The 22,127-nt window shown below is 54.9% G+C and overlaps 1 protein-coding gene across 1 annotated transcript; it reads right to left on the minus strand.

The window, feature by feature from the left end:
- Positions 1-40: 40 nt before the first annotated feature.
- STRIP2 (striatin interacting protein 2) lies at positions 41-21,141 on the minus strand. Its single transcript, XM_030959983.1, has 23 exons — positions 20,998-21,141; positions 19,470-19,539; positions 17,701-17,775; positions 17,480-17,614; positions 17,174-17,294; positions 16,472-16,540; positions 16,283-16,389; positions 16,041-16,168; positions 15,535-15,738; positions 14,180-14,403; positions 12,845-12,910; positions 12,125-12,188; positions 11,429-11,500; positions 11,233-11,307; positions 10,659-10,756; positions 10,073-10,199; positions 8,263-8,363; positions 6,421-6,487; positions 3,314-3,418; positions 2,414-2,618; positions 1,059-1,757; positions 624-978; positions 41-546 (listed from the first exon to the last, which is right to left on the minus strand). Exons 1-21 carry the CDS (start codon positions 21,139-21,141, stop codon positions 1,507-1,509), a joined length of 2,508 nt encoding a protein of 835 aa, XP_030815843.1. The 3' UTR covers positions 41-546; positions 624-978; positions 1,059-1,506.
- Between the last annotated feature and the right edge of the window lie 986 nt (positions 21,142-22,127).

A 22,127-nucleotide genomic window follows, 5' to 3' on the forward strand; every position in this document is an offset into this window, starting at 1 on the left:
AGGCTAATTAATTATTTCAGCAATTAGCACAAATCCTGCCATAACAAACACTTGTTTATTTAGGGCTTCCCTGCCCTATATGAACACACAATGCTTTGACAAACGCCTCCCTCATGCAACGCAGCCTTACCCAAGTGTAGTGTTCATTATTGAATTTAAGTATTAAGTTATTAAATCGACAGAAAGTTTACAGCTCCATATCCTATTCATTCTGAAAGTTATGGACCACAGAATCCACTCTTTTCCTCATAAATTGTTCACCAAAGCACCTTCTCTCCCCACCCTAAGGCCTGGCACAGACATTCCCCCAAAACAAGCAAAAATCTGTGTAAAACTTGGGTTGTTTTACGCGGTGCTTGCTGTCCCCTCAGGGCTGGAAGGGCTGCAGGGGATGTGGAATCCCAATGACACTCAGAGAGAACAGGGATCTCCAAGCACCACAGCTGGGACCTGCACAGCACAGGGCTGCTGCAATGAAGGTGAGCGAGGGGGGAGGAGAGCAGAGCTGCAAAGGTGACAGATGGGTGTCCAGGGGACATGCAGGACCTGCCCTGGACTGAGCTTGGTGACAGCATGTCGAGGGGAGCAAGCATGACAATGGGTGTCCAGGGGACATGCAGGACCTGGCCCTGGTGACACTCTGAGCTGGGCTGTGCCACCCCAGCAGCAGCAGTGCCAGGTGGAGGACAGCAGAGCTGCAAAGGTGACAGATGGGTGTCCAGGGGACATGCAGGACCTGGCCTTGGTGACACAGCACTCTGAGCTGGGATGTGCCACCCCAGCAGCAGCAGTGCCTGGAGGAGAGCAGAGCTGCAAAGGTGACGGGTGGGTGTCCAGGGGACATGCAGGACCTGGCCTTGGTGACACTCTGAGCTGGGCTGTGCCACCCCAGCAGCAGCAGTGCCAGCCCAGCAGTGGCTGGTGGAGGAGAGCAGAGCTGCAAAGGTGACGGGTGGGTGTCCAGGGGACATGCAGGACCTGCGTTTGTTGATTGTTTACCTGGGCCTTGTGGTGCCGGTTGGAGAGCGAGGCACAGGTGTCCAGGGGACATGCAGGACCTGGCCCTGGTGGCACAGCACTCTGAGCTGGGCTGTGCCACCCCAGCAGCAGCAGTGCCAGCCTAGGGACAACACAGAATGCTGTCTCCATGCCATGCCAGTTCCTGGCAGCCCGGGGTGGCAGGGTGGTGTTGGGAGCACACCAGCAGCCAGAACAGACCCAAACAAAGGAGCGTGGGGCGTGCGGGAGGGATGGAATTCCCACTGGGAATCCTTACCTTACCCCAGCCTACACCGAGACACACCGGGGCTCTGAGCTCGCTCTGCAACCCGTGCTGTATGGTCTCCAAGGAGTCACAGGATGACCTCCAAAAAGAGGCGTCTGCTGGGCACACAGAGACCTGGTCTCTTTGGAAAGGTTAAATTTTTTTCCCCTGCTGTGCTAAAAACCCCCAGATCCAGCCCAGCCCTGAGGGCGGCGGGAGCGGCGCAGGCGGGGCCGGGGCTGTCACTGGCAGTGCAGCAGCTCTTCCCAGCGGATGGGCTGCGAAAACACCTCCCGCTCCAGCCACAGCTCGTAGGAGTAGTGGAAGTCCTCGGGCAGCTCCAGGCGCTGGCCCAGCACGCTCTGCAGGCAGTTGTCCACCGGCGCGAACTCCGAGTCCTGCGGCTTGTCGTACCTGCGGCTGTTGAAGGCCTCGATGTTGGCCCTCAGCGTGCACTCCTCAGCCTGGAAATCCCACGGCCTGGCGTCGATGTCTGCGGGGCAGGAGGAACAACACGCAAATAGTGTGGGAAACAGCGCTCTGACAGGGTTGGAGCAAAAGAAAGGCTGCAGGTTTCATGTGAATTAACCAGAGTCACTCTAATTATTATTATTATTATTATTCCTAACCAAATCCCATTATGTGTGCATTTTCATTTAAGATATCCCATAAAAATATAATGACTCCTGCATTAAGGACTATTTAAGATAGTCCATAAAAATGTAATTATTCTTGCTTTAAGGACTCTCTATAATTATAATATTATTTTTTCACAAATACCCCACCACTTTTACTGAAAACCTCCACTGACCACTGAAGCAGGGATGAAGATTTAAAACATTTAAAACCTGGTGAGCTTATTATGAGCTCCTAACCACAAATATTTTAAAATTTGGGCAAATGTATCTATGAATGATATTGAAAAGCTGCAATAACCATGACATTATGTCATATTATATTAACTTACAATATGAAAAGAATCCTGGTATTTTCAAAGCTGGCTTTCACCAGCTCTAAATCTGATGGTGCAGAACAGTTTTATGAAACTTCTGGAAGAAATGCCCAGTTGTGACAGGAATTTTAGAGGTTTTGGGCCAAAGCAAAGTGAAGCTTGCAAAGGCACGGGCAGAGGGACAGGGCAGCACTCACCGTTGCCGTAGGCCCAGTCGTCGTTCATGCGGTGCCGCACCTTCTGGTAGATGGCAGACATGGTCTTCATGTTGCTCTTCCTCCACTGGCGCCCCAGGTACTTGGTCTGGATCTTCAGCAGCTTGAGCACGTAGAGCTGCATCATGGCCTGCTTCACCTTCAGAGCCCGCTTCAGGATCGGGGCTGATTTGAACACCACCAGCATCTGCCAGGGAAGCAACACCCATCAGTGCAGGGTGCTCAGGGAGCCACAGAGACAAACATCTGGGCTGATGTGGGCACCAACACGTGGGAGCCACACAAACAAATATCTGGGCTGATGTGGGCACCAACACCTGGGAGCCACACAAACATCTGGGCTGATGTGGGCACCAACACCTGGGAGCCACACAAACAAACATCTGGGCTGATGTGGGCACCAACACCTGGAGAGCCACACAAACAAACATCTGGGCTGATGTGGGCACCAACACCTGGAGAGCCACACAAACATCTGGGCTGATGTGGGCACCAACACCTGGGAGCCACACAAACAAACATCTGGGCTGATGTGGGCACCAACACCTGGGAGCCACACAAACATCTGGGCTGATGTGGGCACCAACACCTGGGCCTTGTACACCACAAACCCCCAGGAGGGAGAACAGGAGCGTTCAGCACAACCAACACTCTCTGCACAGGGCTTGAGGGCCACAGAAATAATGCTATTTGCAGGAGAAAAGGTATTTCTGTATTCAAGGCTCAATCTGTGAAAAAAACGGGAAGATGAGGAAGAGCAGGAGCTCCAGCACTTCCACAAGGAACCCTGAGCACAAGGCCAGGCTGAACCTGCTGTGTAGAGCCAGGGAGATGCTCCAGGTGAAGCACTGGAGGGTCGCAGGGGAGGGGACACCCCCTTACCATTGTCCTCGAGTGTTTCCACTTGGTCAGCTTGTTGAGGATCCTCAGCAAGTTAATGCAGGAGAACAAATTCCTCCAGCAGAACTGGTTGTTGTCTCCAGCCTCCTGCAAGGGGAGAAGTGCAACCCTGACCACAGCGCTCATCAGCACCGCCACGGAGATGTCCTCAGGCAGAAATCTTTATTGTCTACACAAGTCTTATTTCTGAGGGAGGACGAGCAGCAGAGCTTCCTCCTCAGTTTGGTTTTCCCCAGAATCTGCTGATGATAACCCTTCTGAAACATTCCAATTTTAATCTGCTTTTAATTTAGAGTAGGAGCTAATCATGGGATAATTATTCCATCATGGGAAATATATTTCGTGGTAGATTTGTATTCTTTGTTTACAGCCAGAGAGCAAATTTCAGCCTGGTGATCACCACTGCTTTTGGTAATTATATCAATTAATTCGTGCTTAGGGCAGACATTTCCAGTAAAAGGAAATCACAGATCAGCACAGGATGACAAATAGCAACGTCTGTATCAAGAGGATGAGACCTTTCTGTAACAAAACCCCCTCCAGCTTAAGTGCAGCTGAGACATTGTTTTAAATATAAGGTAACTGTAAACACCCCCAGCTCCAGCTTGTGGAAATACTGCCCGTGGCGCTTGGAGATTTAATTCCACCTCTGCAGTAACTTGCTCCATGTTTGAACAGCTCCAATGTCCCACAAAAATCCTGTTTGGGGATTAGTGCACAACAAGGGCTGCTGAATTTATAAACCACTCACAGCCAGCTACAGCTTTCTTAACTCGGGGCAAAACCCAACCCATTTCAGGATCTGGGCACCCTCGGGAGGGGTTTGAAAGCAGATTTACCCAAGAAAATCCCACCAGCACAAGCTCTTGGCTTTTAAAGGCAAGTGCCAGCCAGAATCAAGGAATCCCTGAGGCTGGAAAAGCCCTCCAAGGCCACCGAGTCCAGCTGTGCCTGATTCCCACCTTGTCCCCAGCCCAGAGCCCTGCGCGCCACCTCCAGGGATTCCTTGGACACCTCCAGGGATGGGAGCTCCAAACCTCCCTGGGCAGCCCCTGCCAAGGCCCGAGAGGCAGCCAGAGGTGGGATGTCACCAGAATGTCACCAGGATGTCACTGAGGTGCTCGTGAATGCTGTCTGGTGCTTTGGGGGTCCCAAACTGCAGTGCCCCTGCACTGTCACATTGTACCCAGGCCTAACCTGCTCCCTCTGCACAAAGTAATTTCCCCAAAGATCCCAGTGGAATCAGGCAGTGTCCATTTCTTGGGCTGATGGATTTGTTTGTCACCAGTCTGGTGTTGTCTCTACAGGTTCAAGGAGGGAGGGTCTTTCCCTCAGATTTATGGGAGGAGGGAACAGGCCAAACAGGCTTTAATACCCCTTCTAAGGGGGGGTTAAGCCCTTTGCAGACCCCTCTGGAGTGACAGGAGAGGGGACATGGGGACTGGCCGGGATTTTGAATTCCCCCACCACCTCAGCCACTCCTGATTTACACCAGGTGGGGACAGCAGTTCCCCCACAGGCCCCACCTTGGGAGACAGCAGAGCTGGACTCATCCTGGCTCTCCTTGGGATAACCAAACACACATCACCGTGCTCAACCCACTGAGAGCAGAATCATCTGTGACATCCTCTGAGAAATGTGTTACGCTGGGGTGTTGAAATCACTCATCAGAGTGACAAAAATAGCTAAAACAACACATGAAGTGCTGGCTGAAAAAATATAAATACGTGCACAAACGTATGCCTCGAGTAGCAGGGTGTGTCTGATTCCTATTAAATCCTTACTTCCATGGGTATCCTCCCAAAGATGAACCCTCGTGGTAAAACTCAAGTTGGTTTCTGCACATTTTCTGATTAAATTGCTCTCTCTCGAGGATAACATCCATGTTTGCTGGAGGAAAGCGAAAGGTGCTGCCCTTGAACGTGACAGCTCTCAAACTGTCCAGACCCTACTGGGAGTGTTTTCCCTAAAAACGCTCAGTTGTCTCCTACAGCCTTAAGGCTGATTGTGAGGACTGCACAGGCCATGAAACCCTCCCTGAAGTGTCACTAGATGTCCCCATCGGTCCAGGATACGTGGGGTCTGGCAGGCCTGGATGGGGACACCCAGCCTTCAGCAGCCTGTGGACGGGGGAAAATCTCTCTCTGTGATGATTTTGACTTTTGCACACCTAAGGAAAGCAACACAGGCCTCAGATTGCAGCAGCAACCATGAGATCATCCCTGCCCAGAGTGGATTTGCTCAGGATCCTTCTCAATGAATTCCCTGGCCATTATTTCCTGTTAACCCCAAAGCTTTCCCCTGTGCTAAGTCCAACCTCCTCTGTAGTTAATTATTGTAATTGTGAACCTGCCAGCATTATTGTCCCATCTGTGGTCTATGTGTTTGCCCAGCCCATCCTCCGGCCAGTCTCTGGAATACTTAAGGCTCCTCTCCATGGGGAATTTGGTTCATTCCTTCAACTGGTATCTCACAGCACAGGAGTGCTCAGAGCAACTGAAACCTGGGAGGCAACAGCCTCTGGGTAAACTCTCTTTCAAAGCACAAGAATCTTGTCTGGTCAGAACAAGAGGAAACAGCTTTAATCTGTGCCAGGGGAGGCTCAGGTTGGACATCAGGAAGAATTCCCCATGGAAAGGGAGGCCAGGCCTTGGCAGGGGCTGCCCATGGAGGTTTGGAGCTCCCATCCCTGGAGGTGTCCAAGGAATCCCTGGAGGTGGCACGCAGGGCTCTGGGCTGGGGACAAGGTGGTGTTTGGTCAAAGATTGCACTTGATGATCTTGGAGGTCTTTTCCAACCACAACGATCTTGGGATTCTGTGATTCTGTTCGGTCAAAGGGAAATCCCTAAACCCAGCTATTTTTATGGGGTGCTCAACACCAGCAGTGCCTCTTCCCCACTTCCTCACAGCTGGCAGTGATTCAGAATAGTGATGGGAGGGATTTTCAAGCCTGGAGGGGAAAGAAAAGTCTGATTTTGGAAAGGCTGGGGGCTACAGAAAAAGAAGACAGAGCACAGAAAACCCAAATCCTTCCTCATGCCATTACAAAGAGCAATCCTGGCCACAAAACCCTTTCTGTGGTCCTTACCAGACTTTCTGCTGTGAGCTCAGGCAAGTCACAGACTGTGCAATGTGGATAATCCAGGACAGAGATGCTGCAGAAAACAGGAAAGAAGGGGCTCATTAGCCAAATGTCACCAAATGTCACCGTTCGGCTGGACGTGACATACACACGTGATCAGGGTCTGAGAAGAAGAAAGTTTTTTATTCTGCGTGTTCTCTAGCTTGTATACTCCTAACAAAGTGTGATCTTAAGTCATTAACTACATCACAATAACTTATTCTATTCATTGGTGCAAAGCAATTAACATCAATATTACTAGCAAAAGTTTTACAGAAATTTCATAAGGCACCTATGCACATCTACTTATGCACGTAGCCAAGCTTACAAAAATTTTCATGTATCTTTTCTAATCTGTTTCCATGCTGACAGCCTTGTCTTCTTCTTTGCTATGGATACTCTCAAAAATCATCAATTGTTATTTGTTCTATTAACTCAGCTTTGCTTGCAGGCCAGCTGTCAAGCCCTTCTATACTACCAATTAACACGAGAGAAATTTTTAAGGTGATCTGTATGATCACGCCCAGGAATCTGTAACATTTTTTCTGCTCTGTGCCTGGAAATGCAACAAGTGATTTGGGTGGGGAACAATCCCATCCCCAGCACGTGGAGCAGCCGTGCTGATGGCACAGACAGCACCCAAAGGGGATCCCAGCCTCAGCACTGCCTCAGCCTCCAGATTAATGGAGCACGTCGATGCCTCCTGGCTCCAAAGCTCCATCCTGAGTCCATTAATAAGGACTCGAAGGGTTTGGATCCATTAAGACAGGACAGATGAGTTGTTAATATGCGTATTTAAAAAGGGGGAAAAAGTAAACAAAATAGATCTGAGGTTCACAGGGAGGCATCTGGTTGGCAGCAAGAAAATTCGTGGTGATGAATACTTAGAGTATCGTGTTTTTCAAAGGCTTCCAGGCCTGTGGAATTTGTAAAAGTAGTCAGTGAAATACAGCCAGAACTGGAATTTACACCTCCCTGGCTTAGAGTATCCAGCTGCACATCCCACCTCATTTACAGGTGCGTTTCCTGCCTGTGAAACCAGAGAACCCATCCCAGAGCAGAGGAGGGAGCTCAGTGCTCCTGGGGATACGTTTCTTCCTCATTTAAAAAACACAGGACCAAAAGTGGAAATATTTACAGCAGCAGGATCAACATATTACTTCCTATTTTTCTATGTGTGCCTCCTCACACAGACACAACCATACCGTGCAGGAGACAGCCCAGCCTACACACGCAGCTGAAGAGCCACAAAAAGAGCATCAAAAAGGAAGGAAAAGGATCTTTTTATCATCCCAACGCCCCTGTGGAGCTCCTCTCCAAACAGAGAAATCCTGCCCTGGTGAGCTGGGAAGGATCTGTGCTGTCTCAGGTCTCTGATCCATGGTGGTCCAGCCAGTGTCCTGCTCAATGGGGCTGGTGCCTCTCTCAGATCAGCAGTAAAGGGCAGTGAGAGCTATGGAAAACCTGAAGGAGCCAGGAAAGCTGAATTACAGCTACGAAAAGTGGGAAAGACCTGGAAGAGCCTATCCCATCTGGCCTTGATGAAGCTGTGGCCCAGAGATGCTCGGTGGCACTGGATGACTCCTCAGGAGTCCACGTGAAGATGAAAATGACTTTATTTTAAAGATTAAGCCTATTTTTTGAGATTGGAAACCCAGCATCCAGTCATCCTCATCATGCCAAAGGGATGTGCTCCCTCCACATATTCCTGTAGTGGACAGGACACCCCAAAGCCCAGGACATCAGGGGGGGACAAAGCACAAAGCCTTCCTGCCCCATCACCTGTCCGTCCCCCAGCAGGGGCTGTACCTGTTTTTGGCAGTGATGTAAGACATGATGTTCTGGTTGAAGAATTTCAGGATCAGGGGGATGCAGTTGGCGAACACCAGGTGTTGGGACACGTACTCAAACTGGGGGAGAGAAGGGAAACGGGTCAGTGTTGGCTGGGACAGCTGGGAGCACCACCTGGGAATGGAAACCTCTCCCCAGCCAAAAGCAGAGCACTTGGTTTGCCCCAGACACCTCCCAGACCATTCTGTCCCTGGAGTTTGCTGTGTAAGGTCTGTGTCATGCACAGCAGCTGGAAAATTCCATTTGCCACAGAGAGGACACGCACACTTCACAGCAGTGCTCTGGGAATAGCTGCACCTCATGGCTTTTCAAAATTACATCTGGTCAAAGCAGTGTGTGGGGAAGAGGGAAGGGGTTGTAGCTATTACATGAGAAAATACAATAAATCCTATTCCTCTCACACACCAATCCCAGTTCCCTCAGAAATTTTGACTGAAACAATATCCCTATTTTCCTACTTGCTTTTAATTCCTCTCCCCCTCAAAGCAGTAAATGGTCTTCAAGGTCCCTTCCAACCCAAGCCACTCTACAGTTCAACAATACAACAAATCTCTCCCGTCCTCTAAAGATACAAACTGCAGCAAAAGCCAGTCCTATCCCATCCTGCCCTCCCCATGCCTCTCCATCCAGATCTCCAGTCGGAGAGGGAAGGAACAGTTTGTTCTCATCTCAGCCTGGTGCCAGCTGTCAGCATTGGCACACCGCAGATGACACAACACCGCAGATGACACAGCACTGGGAAGTGCTGGTGAGTAACGGACCCCTCCAACCCAAACCATTCTGTGCTTCAGTGGCTCCTTCATTTCAGACCTGCTGGAGTTCTCATGGAGCTCCCTGAGACCACCTTTGTCACAGAAAGAACAAAATCACCCTGATCAGGCACAAAGGAAAGCAGAATCAGGGGGATTCAGGAAACCCTGCAGCTTTCTCCAGGCTCAGCAGCAGGCTGCAGTGGCCCTCCTGCCTGGGGGGAAGAAAGGAGAGGAGCTGCTTTGAAGTGAGAAAAATTAACGAAGGGATGTGTGGGGAGGGGGAGCAGAACAAATGTAGGATTGTAAAAAATGTGGGAGTTGGTTTCATTTTACCCAATCCAGTACGTGGATTTATATTTATCCTCAGTTAAATATCAGTGGGTTTTGTAATGCAGAGGGATTTGTAGCCTGCTGAAAGCTTTAACAGAAAAAATTAGAAAACATTAATTGTTTGACTTGCAGAATGAGTGGAGAACTGGGCCACAGCTCATATTAGTCCTTGGGTTTTTTTAACCAAGGAAAGCCCAGGAGTGGGTGCAGTTTGATTGCTGCCATGCAGATGGAACAAAAACCACATTGGGAACAAAAATTAGATTGCAACTGTGACCCAGATCTCCTCCTCTGTTGAAACTGGAGCCCCAAGAACCCGATCCTGCCAAAACCAGATTAGGTGACCTCGTGAGGTCCTTCCCAGCACTATTTCTGGGCACTGCAGATGACAGAGCAAAAGAGAGTCTTGCCTAATCCCCTTCCTCTTCCCCCTTCTGCCAGGGAGACTGGTGCTATTTCCTAAATTTAACCTGAATGGATATTCCCAGAAGCCTAAAAGCTCCTGCCACGCGAGAAGGAAAGGTGTTGTCAAAGCACAGCGGGGTTATCCCAACCTGAGCAACCCTGAACAAATCCTGGGGCTATGGAAATGTGATTACAGCTCCTCATGGAAACTCTTCCAGGAGAGGGTTTATCAGCACCTTCAGGCCCAGCTGGGCAATGGCCATCCCTTCCTCTAGGCCCACCTGGTAGATGTGGTTCAGCTTGAAGTGCTTGAGGAGCAGCAGCAGCAGCGCCGAGATGCTCTTGACGATGATCTCCTTGTGCCTGTTCACGTCGATGCCCAGCTTCATGCTCTGCAGGACGGTGATGCTGCGTGCAGGGAAAACAGCTCCTGGCTGTGGCAGCAGGGAGCCCAAGGGACCCTGGAGTTCTCCTTCATCTGGATGAGCTCTACAAAACCAAGAGCCTTCTCCCCACCACGGGACTCCCATCTCCACCCATCCCACCTGGTGATGTCAAAATGCGTTCAAAAAGGGTGGCTTGTCCTCCATCAGGAATCCTGGTGGAGCAGTAGGAAGGACACCTCCTGTATGCTGACAAATCTTTGTGATTTGGGTCAGTTAGCAGGATTTTGTAATTTGTGACACTTAGCCTGGAGTGGCTGCACTCAAATCATGGCAGCATCGCTTCCTTGGCTTTCACAGCTCTGCCCTGGTGCCAACTGCAATTCACAGCTACCCACACAGATACCCCAAATGTGGAGCCCCAAAAACCTATTGGCTCTCGTGCTCGGTCCAAGGCTTGGTGGCCACCTGGTGAGGGACTTACGGCATCTCTTCAGGCAACACGTCTGCCAGGATGTTGATGGAGTCAGTCTTGGCCTTGGAGGTGGGTGCAGCAGCCAGGAGGATCTTCAGCAAAGCGATCTGCAGGAGAGGGCAGGTGTGGGGAATGGTCCAGGAAAGGGAATTCCTTCCTCCTGCTTCACTTGCCAGAACTGGACAACTCCAAGCCAACTCTATGGGGTTTCACCAGACCATACTCAGCCTCTGACACACAGGACAAGTGTGGGGAGGCAACAGGCTCTGTTTGATCCTTAACCTAAGGCATCACATGTGCCTGAGCTCTGCTAGGGAGGGTAAAACAGCACTGGGAACATCTGCAGTTTAAATGCACTTAAATCTCTGTCTCTCCCTGCAGAGCCCACGTTACCCAACCAGCATCTCAGAATCCTCTGAATCCTCCTCTTGGACTGAACATTCCTCCCAACTCTGCTCAGGATTCCCACCAAAATCTGACAGTCCAGGTCCTGACACCCTCCCATGCTGAGCTCTGCAGCTCCTGGACTGGCACCATTCCCTGCTCCAGAGCTCTTCCTTCCTTTTAAGGAACGGGGGCTTACCATGTACTGGGGGAGATTGTACAGCATTGCTCGATACAACACCTCACAAGGGGTTTCTTGCACTTCCTCTTCCCCCTAGGGCAGAGAAACATTAAAAACAAGGGAAAATGAAGCAAAAATAAGCATGGGTTTACGTGACACCCTGGAAGCCTCCCATCTTCTCTCTGGTGATGGGGTGAAGCAACTTCCTTCTTACCAGAGACATGGGGCACTTCTCCAGCTCCTCCTCGTTCTTGATCTGGACATCCGAGATGGAAACGTACTTGTGCTGGCAAAACACACAGACAGAGGCAGAGCAGTGTCACAGCTGAGGGAGGAAACACGGCCAGAGATGGTCACAGCAATCCCCCAGTGAGGTGTGCAGCTCCCAGCAGAGCCACGGGCAGCTCACCCCTGAAGCCCCTCACACCTCCTGCCTTGGGTTACTTCCACCTGCTCCCTCTGGGAGCTCTCTGTAAGGAATTAGAGGGACAATCACCTCCAAAAGACAGCCCAGACCCTGGGCTCAGGGTCAGGTGGCCTCTGGAGGGGTCTCATTCCCCACAGAGCACTGCAGGAGCTGAAGCTGGCTGGGCTTCCCTCTGGGAGCAGCACCAGTTTGGGAATGCATGTGCAAACCCAGCTCTGAAAGTCTGTCACCTTCAAAACACATGACAGACATTCGCCAGGAAACAGGAATGCTGCACCTTGGATAAAGGGAAAGTTGAAATGCTGGAGAGGCTACTTGAGAACTCGGTTTTTAATTTTTTGCCTCAATTCCTGCAAGGAGCTCCAAAGGCTTTTCCTGTGGCACCCAACTTTTTACTCCCTGCAGTAGCAGTGTCTCAGGGAGGGTGGCCAGGAGGATCCACGTGGTGGATATCCCATGCCATGCATGGAGCCACCACCTCACCTGCTTCAGGGTCTTCACACTTTCATGGATCGGCCGCGGGAGCCCTATCAGAGTCTCAGTGTCCCTGGGGGAGAGGAAAGAAGGTCAGTACTGGGAAGGACATCCATGCTCAAACATTTCCATGTCCTAACAGGTAAAAGAGGGAGCCTGGAGTCTGCTGAATGCATCCCAGGTGGGTCAGGAATTGGGAGAGGTGCTGGCCCGAGCTGCTGCCCTCCCACCTCCTCCCCATCCTGCCTGCACGAGGCAGGAGAGACATCGGGGTGGAGAATTGGGGTGAAATCAGACTGAATCAGAATTTGGGTGACATCAGATGACATCACAAATAGGGTGGAGCCAGTCTGAGCCCAGCACTGCCCCTAAAAATGAATGTACCCTGCTGTCCCAGGATGACTCTGCACGCCCAGCTTGATTTATTCACCAAATGGGTAATTTGCTGTGGATACCAAACTGTCTCAGATGCCTTTCACATCAAACCAGCTCCTGGCTTGGGCCAGCGGTCACTTATTCTGGGCTAGGTCTGATTTTTAATAGAAAGAGGTGCCTGGGCACCAGTGTCTCCAGGAACATGCTTTTTCTAGCACTGCTTTCATTGCTGCAGCTCTGGCAAAGCCAGCACTGCCTCATGCTGAGCGCACCTCGGGCTGGGAAAACCTGGGCTCTGTGCTTAACCCCCACTGATGGAGGCTGCAGGGCCGATTTTGTGGATGAAACACTCACTGTCCCAGCGTGAACCCGATGAATTTGTTCCTGCTTGCTTCCAGGAAGTGCTCGATGTCTTTCTGTCTGATGGAGCAGCGGAGAGACGAAAACAAGGAGAAGGTTGGAAAACAGCCACGTACAAGATCACAGCCTCAGATGGATTTCTAGAGATCTCAACAGCAGTGGGCAAAACCTTTCATTTGCCCTCACTGGCTGGGGACAACGTGAACCTAAACCATTTGTATTTGCTGTGCAACTCCACAGGAACATGCGAGTAAATGGAGAGGAGTTTTCTGCAACCAGCACCTTTGTATCCACCTCCCGTGCTCCTCACGCCACCTCCAAGGAGCATCTGCTGGCTCTGAGAGAACAAATGTTGTCTCCCCGGTCTGTCACAGCACACGCTGCTCCCACAGCAAGCTGACATCTTGTCCACCTTGGGCATCTTTCATGGGAACTGCTGGGCAGCTCTGCTCTACAAGCAGGACATGAGCTGTGAGCCAAGGCTCTCCTGGACAGAAAGGAATCCAGCTGGATCTCCAGCCAGCAGCCAAGGAAAGCAGCAGCCATTGGATTTCAAAGCTGGGAGTGTTAAGTAACGTGGAGCACCGCAGCACCACCATGGAGATCCATGTGGGAAACCAATTCCTGCTGTGTTTCTGCTAGGAATGCTCTGGACAGACTGCCTTAACCCTGTCACTGCTCCTATCTCAAAAATATCTATTTGCTCCTGTGTTTTAAAGATACTGGATTAAATCCAGGCTTGGGATAAACAGCAAAAAAACCCTCACATGGATCAGAGGGAAAGGGGCAGAGGTTTCACCCTCTTTTCCTGACATTCCCTCATTTCATGTGGGGATAGCTGCCTTGGGAAGGAAAGGCACCAACTCCTTCATCCTTAGATGTTTTTCTCTGCCACTAAAAAAGGCTTCACCTGGCAACACAGGGTCCTACTCACCCAACAAGGTGTCATTAACCAGCTCCCAGGATGATTATTCAAGGGCTTTGTGCTACCAAGATCCACTGGGACCTGGCTGGGAAAGCTGACCCTGCTCCCACAGTGCCCAGCACAGCCTCCATCCCAGTACAGCCTGGGATATCCAAACTGGATCACCACTATTGGACAATAAGTTGGTTTGCCCATTTATTGGCTTGGGCTGGCTTTAGCTGAGCTCTCCCCCAGAATTTACACACCACACGTGGCGAGTGGCCAATCCAGAAAGGACCGACAAAAAAGAGAAGTGGAGTCACTCCAGTTCAACCTGCCAGAGGCCAAAAAACTTCCCAAAAAACTGCAGTGAACTCCAGGACAGGTGGGCGTGGGGAGGAGGCGGTGACACCGGGTGGCTTTACCTGACTTTGGGGGCCCAGGGCAGCCCCTTGGGGAAGGAGACCCTCTCGATGGGCAGGCGCTGGGCCGGCACGGCGGCGACGAGCGCGTCCCGCTCCACCAGCTCCAGCTCGCCCTCCATCCCGCCCTCCACATCGTCGTTCTCCTCTTCATCGACCCCTCCCTCGTCGCTCTTGAAGGGATCTCTCTCGTTGTAGATATCCAAACTGTCCTGCTTCATCAGGGGCTGCAGCAGAAGGGGAAGGAAACACTCAAGTCACTTCAAGGATTTTATTTCCCTTTCAGGTGCTGGCACCAGATCTCTCCGTTCTAAAGGGATCACGCTCTCAGATGTTCCTCAGGTAAGGATTTCCCTCCTAGCTCTTGCCACCAAAGCCTGCAGAAGAATAATTCCTTCTGTACCTCTAACCTTGCTGCTCTAGGAGGTGCGACCCCGTTTTCCACCTTAACTTTTGGGGTTTCCATCTGACACCTCTTCCTTAGCAAAAGGAATTTCCATGCTCAGAACACAACACAGCAACTCCAAGAGCAGAGCTAAAAAAAGAACTTGCTGTGAGCAGTTTGCTCCCTGGTGCTTATCAGCCCTTTGCCATAAGGTCAGGATGTCCTCTGGCTTCCTCTGGATCAAACACCCCATGGGGCTGATTTGTTGCAGTTGAAATTGGTGGATGAAAAACTGGACATGCTCCGAGCACGTGTACTGAGAGCCCAAAATCCCCCCAGCATGGGCAGCAGGGGAGGGGGGGATCCTGTCCCTGTGCTCAGGTGAGACCCCACCTGCAGAGCTGGCCCAGCCCTGGGGACACAGCAGCAGCACCTGGAGCTGCTGCAGAGCCCAGAGGAACCCATGGAGCTGCTCCAGGGCTGGAGCCAGCCTGGGAGAGCTGGGGGTGCCCAGCTTGGAGAGGAGAAGGCTCCAGGGAGAGCTCAGAGCCCCTGGCAGGGCCTGAAGGGGCTCCAGGAGAGGCTGCAGAGGGACTGGGGCCAAGGCCTGCAGGGACAGCACCCAGGAATGGCTCCCACTGCCAGAGGGCAGGCATGGATGGCATCTTGGCAATGAGGAATTCCTGGCTGGGCTGGGATTGCCAGAGCAGCTGGGGCTGCCCCTGCATCCCTGGCAGTGCCCAAGGCCAGCTTGGCTGGAGCTGTGAGAAACCCGATCTAATGGAAGGTGTCATTTGGAACTGGATGCTCCTTAAGGTCCCTTCCAACCCCAACAATTCCGTGAGCCTAGAACGGGCAAACACCGGAGCACCTGGAGGGGGGAAAGGGAACCACAACCACGAGCACTCCGGGCTCCTCCTGCCGGTGCCGGCTGCAAACCCCTCCCGGGCCGGGAGGACGCTCCCGCTCTCACCCTGCGGCTGCGGTGGCTCCGCTTCGGCTGCTGCGGCTGCTGCTGCTGCTGCTGCTCCACGAGCTCGATGGCGCAGGTGGGCGGCGAGGCCGCACGCATCCCCCGCACCACCTGGATGCTGTCCTCGGGCAGCGGCGGCAGCCCCAGCTCCTCCCGCCGCCGCACCTTCATGGCCTGCAGCGCCTCGAACCCGCCCAGCGTGAACTGCGGACAGACACAGAGGAGAGAACAGGAGCACAGAGCGCCCACGGAGCACACAGCCTTCCTGCGCAGCTCCCATCAACCAGGAGAGCCGAGGTGGAGGCATCACTGCCCTCCTTCCTTCTCCAGGTTCCTCCCCCACCCCACATCCTCGGCCCACCCATCCCAGAAGGAATTGTTTCCTTGTGTCAGCTCCCGGTGCCATCCTAAATAACCCCGTCGTGCTTGGGCTGAATGGTGGGGAACATCCAGCAGCAGCGCTGTTCCAGAGTAAGTTTCTGCAGCAAGGAAGGGTTTGCACTCACCAGGAGCACCTTCCAGAGCAGGAGCAGGACCTTCTTCATGGGGAAGTGTGGAGCGTGGCCGCTGCAGAACTTGGTGACCATCGCGAAGAGCAGCAGAGCAAAGGGCTCCTCAGTGTGCACAGGGAAACCTGTGCAGAAGGGACCAGGAGTGGGTCAGAGCTGATCCCCCACCCCTGAGCTGGCCCCGCTGGTCCAGCACCACAGAGGGAGCTCCAGGGGGCACAGGGAACTTTGGGGCTCACTCAGCTCCATCCTGAAGGTCTCCCGGCAGGTTTTCCACTCGGGGGGATCCGTCTCCTGCTCCACACGGATGTTCTCCACCATCAGGTACATGACACTGAGCAGGACCCTGCCGGGGCAGCACAGCAGGCTGGTGTGAGGCCACTGTGTCCCCAGAGGATGTCCCCCACCCCTGCCAGCACCGAGGCTACCTGAGCTCCGTGCTGTCGGCCAGGGAGATCGCTGGCTTCCGCAGGGCGCTGCTGCACGCCTGGCTGTTCCTGCAGGAGAGGGGCAGCTCAGCGCCAGCCCCCTCATCCCGCCCAGCCAGCCCCTGGGAATGCCACACGGGACAGGGGACACGGCTGCGGCACCTCCCCGGGAGGAGGAGGAGGATGGGGAGAAAGAGGATGAAGAGGAGGGTGAGGAGGATTGAAGAAGAGTGTGAGGAGGATGCGGTGAAAGAAGATGAAGAGGAGGAGGATGAGGAGAAAAGGGTGAGGAGGATAGGGAGAAGGAAGATGAAAAGGAAGAAGGTGAGAAGGATGAGGAGGAAGATGAAGAGGAGGAGGAGCACGAAAAGAAAGATGAAGAGGAAAAGGCTGAGGAGGATGAGGAGAAAGAAGATGAAAAGGAGGAAGGTGAGAGGATGAGGAAAAAGTGGAGGTAGAAGGAAAAGAGGAGGGTGGAAGAAGAAGGTGAGGAAAGTGGGGAGGAAGAAGATGAAGAGGAGTAGAGTAAATTGGATTGAAGAAAAGAAGGAGAGAAAGTGGATCAGAGAATCACAGAATCATTTTGGTTGGGAAAGACCTCCAAGGTCATCGAGTCCAAGAAGGGGAGGGGTGAGAAGAAAGAATGAAGTGAGGAAGAGGACGAGGAGGGAGAGGTGGGCGAGGGCAGTGCAGTCCTCTCACTCAATCTCCATGTTGAGGAGCTCCAGGAAGGCAGAGAAGGTTCCCAGCTGGTACAGGAGGAAGCTGTTGTGCCGAGACCAGTGCAGGACATCACCTTCATTATCACAGTCCCCAAAGACACCTGCAGAGGCCCCAGAGAGAAACCCAGGTGAGGGAGGACCTGCCTTTGAACCCCTGGAGTCCACAGGACCACCCCAGGCAGGAGCTTCACTGCCCCAGCCTGGCACAGCCCCGAGAAAGGCTTCTCCCCAACCCCCACGGCAGCAGATCCGAGGCCACATCTGGCCAGGGGGGGCGTGTCCTTACCCTGTGCCAGGTACAGGATGGCCCGTGCCACTCTGAGCCTCTTGTCCCTGTTGACCACCTCCAGCCCATCCAGCAGGTGCATGACATAGGCCTTCTGCTGAGCCCTGGCCAGCTCCAGCCACCTCCTGTCCGGCACTGGAAAAGGGACACGAGTCCGCCAGCTGCTTCCCTGGGGGGCTGCTCTTGCCCCAGGCCAGGGGCGCTGAGCTCAGGGCTGGCACCTTGAGTGTGAAAATCCTCCTCGAAGCATCTCCTGTTGTGGCTCAGCTCAGGCTCCTCGGTGTAGCTGTACAGCTCTGATGGAGACACGGATCAGCAGGCACATGGAGGGGCTTCACCCTCCTCCTCATTCCCAAGTTCCCTGGGAAGCGTCCCTGTGCGCCCAGGCAGACATGGGACAGAGACCTAAACTGGTCCCTGAGCCCTCCTGCAGCTCCAAGGGCATCTCATGGTCACCCAAACTCATCCCCTCCGCGCCCTGGCCGGGCTGTTCCCAGCTCCTGCTCCAGCTGCACTTGCAATTTCACTGGGGCTTTTGAGGGGACATTTGCACTCTCACTTTGGCCGTTTGGGAATGAAGGGAATGCAGGAACACCCAGGCAGGACCTGCACCGATCCCACATCCAGCAGCTCAGACATTTTGGGTCCTGCCAACAGGGGCTGGGCTTGGAGGGACACGATATTGCACCTGCTCTTTGTGGTTCCTGCCTGTTCCCACAGAATCCCTGCCTGTTCCTGTAGGATTCCTGCCTGTTCCTGTGGGATTCCTGCCTGTTCCCACAGAATTCCTGCCTGTTCCTGTGGGATTCCTGCCTGTTCCTACAGGATTCCTGCCTGTTCCCACAGAATTCCTGCCTGTTCCTGTAGGATTCCTGCCTGTTCCTACAGGATTCCTGCCTGTTCCTGTGGGATTCCTGCCTGTTCCTGTGGGATTCCTGCCTGTTCCCACAGAATCCCTGCCTGTTCCTGTGGGATTCCTGCCTGTTCCTGTAGGATTCCTGCCTGTTCCCACAGAATTCCTGCCTGTTCCTATAGGATTCCTGCCTGTTCCTACAGGATTCCTGCCTGTTCCCATAGGATTCCTGCCTGTTCCCACAGAATTCCTGCCTGTTCCCATAGGATTCCTGCCTGTTCCCATAGGATTCCTGCCTGTTCCTGTAGGATTCCTGCCTGTTCCCGTGGGATTCCTGCCTGTTCCTGTAGGATTCCTGCCTGTTCCCACAGAATTCCTGCCTGTTCCCATAGGATTCCTGCCTGTTCCTATAGGATTCCTGCCTGTTCCTACAGGATTCCTGCCTGTTCCTGTAGGATTCCTGCCTGTTCCCACAGAATTCCTGCCTGTTCCCACAGAATTCCTGCCTGTTCCTATAGGATTCCTGCCTGTTCCTATGGGATTCCTGCCTGTTCCTGTGGGATTCCTGCCTGTTCCTATAGGATTCCTGCCTGTTCCTACAGGATTCCTGCCTGTTCCTATAGGATTCCTACCTGTTCCTGTAGGATTCCTGCCTGTCCCCACAGAATCCCTACAACCCTGAGGTGCTGAGCAGCACCACGGAGGACTGAGGCGATCCTGCAGGGAAGGAGGAAGGATCCCTTGCAGAGGAAATGTGGTTTTGCCAGGCCAGCGTGCGCAGCTGAGATACACCGAGCTAAAAATAACCCCATTTTCTCGGGACACGCTCGGGAGCGGGGTCAGGGAGCAGAGGCAGCTGGAGGAACACGGGGACAAGGACAGAGCCGCCCGATGAAGGGTGGGTGGCACCTCCCGCCCGGGCTCTGTCACCGGACACTCGCGGCGCTCGCGGGGCAATCCCCGTGTCCCCACGGTCCCTCTGCGTCCCCAGGGAGCGAGCGGCTCTCTATTAATAACCCCGCTGGCTCTGTTACTGCCACACCGCTCCGTGTCCATCCCCCATCCCGGCGGGATTTTCATTTTCCCTGCCTGCCGGGCACCTGGAATTAACAACGCAGCGCCCGAAACCTGTTTCACCTGCCAGCTCAGCGCCGTGGCCGTCGGCATCGCCGTACTCGAATTCCAGGTTGGGACAATCCACGGAGCCCTGCGGAGAGCGGGATGCGGTTAGGAGGGGGCGGGCACATCCCCGGCGATATTTTGGGACGCGGGATGGCTGCCAGCACTCGCAGCCTTTGCGCCAAAGCTGCTCCAGCCGCGACTGGCAGGGATGGATCTCCCGGGCTGGAGCGGGGAGTCCGTGCGGGGCCGCTTGAAACACGGCGGAAATGTGGCAGCCGTGTGTAAAACCAGCATTTCTCAAATCCCAGGGAAAGCAAAGGCACGACACAAAATGCCGCTGAATGTTTGGTGCATTTCAGAGCCCTGCACGCCCTAAAAACAAACCCCGGGGCTGGTTCAAAGCAAAAGCCCGCGGGAGGATGCTGCGGATCCCTGAGCTCCGTCCCCAGCACCGCAGATCTGACAGCTCTCGGGGCCGCGCTTTGCCTTTCTGGTCTCCCCCTCCTCCCCTGCGGATGAGCAACTGGAGCATGAAACTTGGCCGGAGGATTCCGGCGGGGCAGCGAGCGGGCAGCCGAGCCAGCCGAGCCAAGGCCGGCACCGCGCCGCCCTGCCCCGGGGAAGGGAACACATGAATGGGTAACCAACGACATTAACATAATTCCCCGTTCCGAGGCTCGGCATCCCTGCTCGGCAGCCGGGCTGGGGCTGATGCGCATCGCGGCGATTAATATTGATGAGGCATGAGCCCGGGATGAGCGCTGGGCTCAGGAGCGCGGCGTTCTCAGCTCTCGCCCCGTCTCCGCAGCCCCGCCGTGGCGCGGCTCGGGCGCTCAAAGCCGGCCAGGAATTCGGCGGAGCGCGTGCAGCGCTAATCCGCTTTGGGAGACCGAGCCGGGGAGCAAAGCAATCCCCAAATTCACGAGTCGGGGACACCACTTGGACACCGTTCCCAGGGACCCTCTGGGGGGTAGGGAGCTCCAAAGGTGCCTTCAGGGTGGCCGGGGACATCAGATCCCGGTGGGATCCTGGTGACCCGATCCCGGTCCTGCTCTCCCAGCCCGGCACTCACGAAGCAGCACGGGCGCAGCTGGGGCAGAGCAGCCCAGCGGGGTTTGGGGGTTCCCCCGCGCCCCGGGGCTTTCGGGGCAGGAGGGGTGAAGGGAACAGCGGCACCCGGACCTTGCTCAGGGGCAAAGGGGAGCCCAGGGCCCAGGTGGGTCCCTAAAACCCTGCAGCCGGCTCTGGGCGTGGGGCTGGGAGGTGCCAGAGCTGGGGCTGAGCCAGCACCCCAAAACTCTGCAGCTGGGTCTGGCAGTGCCGCGGAGGGTCCCTGGGGCTCCCCGCTCCGGGCTCGGCACCGCAGGACGCCGAAGCCACCCCACTAAAGGGTCCAGTTTGGGGTAGGGAGCACCCCCAAGTCCGGACCTCCCCCAGTCCTGGATAAGGCTCCTTCCGCAGGGACCCCAGCCCCGGAGCAGGGACCCCCTAGTCCACAGCAGGTCCCGGCGGAGGGAGCCGGCGCCGAGCTCCGCGCTCTTACCTCGGACTCCTTGCGCTGGCTCCTGAAGAGGTCCCGGCCCTTGGGCTGTGGCTGTGGCTGTGGTTGTGGCTGGGGTTGTGGCTGGGGCTGTCCCGGGCGGGCCCTGCCCGGGCCCGCGGCTCCGCCGCCTCCCGCCGCCTCCATCCCGCGGCCCCGCGGCCGCCGCCGGCACGTGGGGGCCGGGCGCGCCACGCCCCGCCCCGCCCATTGGTCCACCGGGATTGGGGGCGTGCCCTCATGACACACCCCCGCCTCGCCATTGGCCCGGAGCGGGATGGGGCGGGGCCAGGGGTAACGGTGGGGGGAGTCGGGGGGAGCCCGGGGGTCCCTCGGGATGGGGGGGCTGGGGACACAGGGGGATCCCTGGGGTGCTGGGAACAGGGAATGCTGGGGAGTTATGGGGATCCCTGGGGTGCTGGGAACAGGGAATGCTGGGGAGTTATGGGGATCCCTGGGGTGCTGGGAACAGGGAATGCTGGGGAGTTATGGGGATCCCTGGGGTGCTGGGAACAGGGAATGCTGGGGAAGGGGTTTATAGGATGTTCCTGGGGTGCTGGGAGCAGGGAACGCTGGGGAAGGAGGATTTGTAGGGTGTCCCTGCAGCGCTGAACTGGGGCAGCAGGGCGGGAGCCGGCGGTGTCCGAGGTGCCCGGGCGGCAATGAGGGGTGGCCAGGGGGCACCTGTGGGGCTGCAGCCGCCCCAGCACAGGCAGGGCCGAAGGTTCCGTCCCCGAGGCGGCCCCAGGAGCGCCCGGCCCGTCGGGCTGTCCAAACGCCGCCGTCCCCATTTCGGTCCCAGGCAGCTCCCGAGGCCCTGGAGCGGGGCTTGTTTCCATTGCCACACCCAGTAAGGGGGGGCGGTTGTTTTTGGGGTGCCTGTGGGTCAGGTTTGTGGCCGGGGCGGTACCGGGTGCCCGACCCGGGGCCCCTCACGTCCCACATCCCTTCAGAGCCTCCGGAAGGCTGGAGACCCCGAGGGTTTGGGTCGGAATCTCCTTGGCTGCCGCGGCAGCGTGCGCAGAGCAGATAACGGGATTGCTCCGGAGGAGATAACGGGACCCGGATCGTTCCCGCAGGACTTCCCAAGGACACACCGGCCCAGCAGCCCAAACAGCCCCAGGGACGCGGCC

The sequence above is a fragment of the Camarhynchus parvulus genome, chromosome 1A (genome assembly GCF_901933205.1).
Source record: "Camarhynchus parvulus chromosome 1A, STF_HiC, whole genome shotgun sequence".
NCBI classification, from domain to species: domain Eukaryota; kingdom Metazoa; phylum Chordata; class Aves; order Passeriformes; family Thraupidae; genus Camarhynchus; species Camarhynchus parvulus.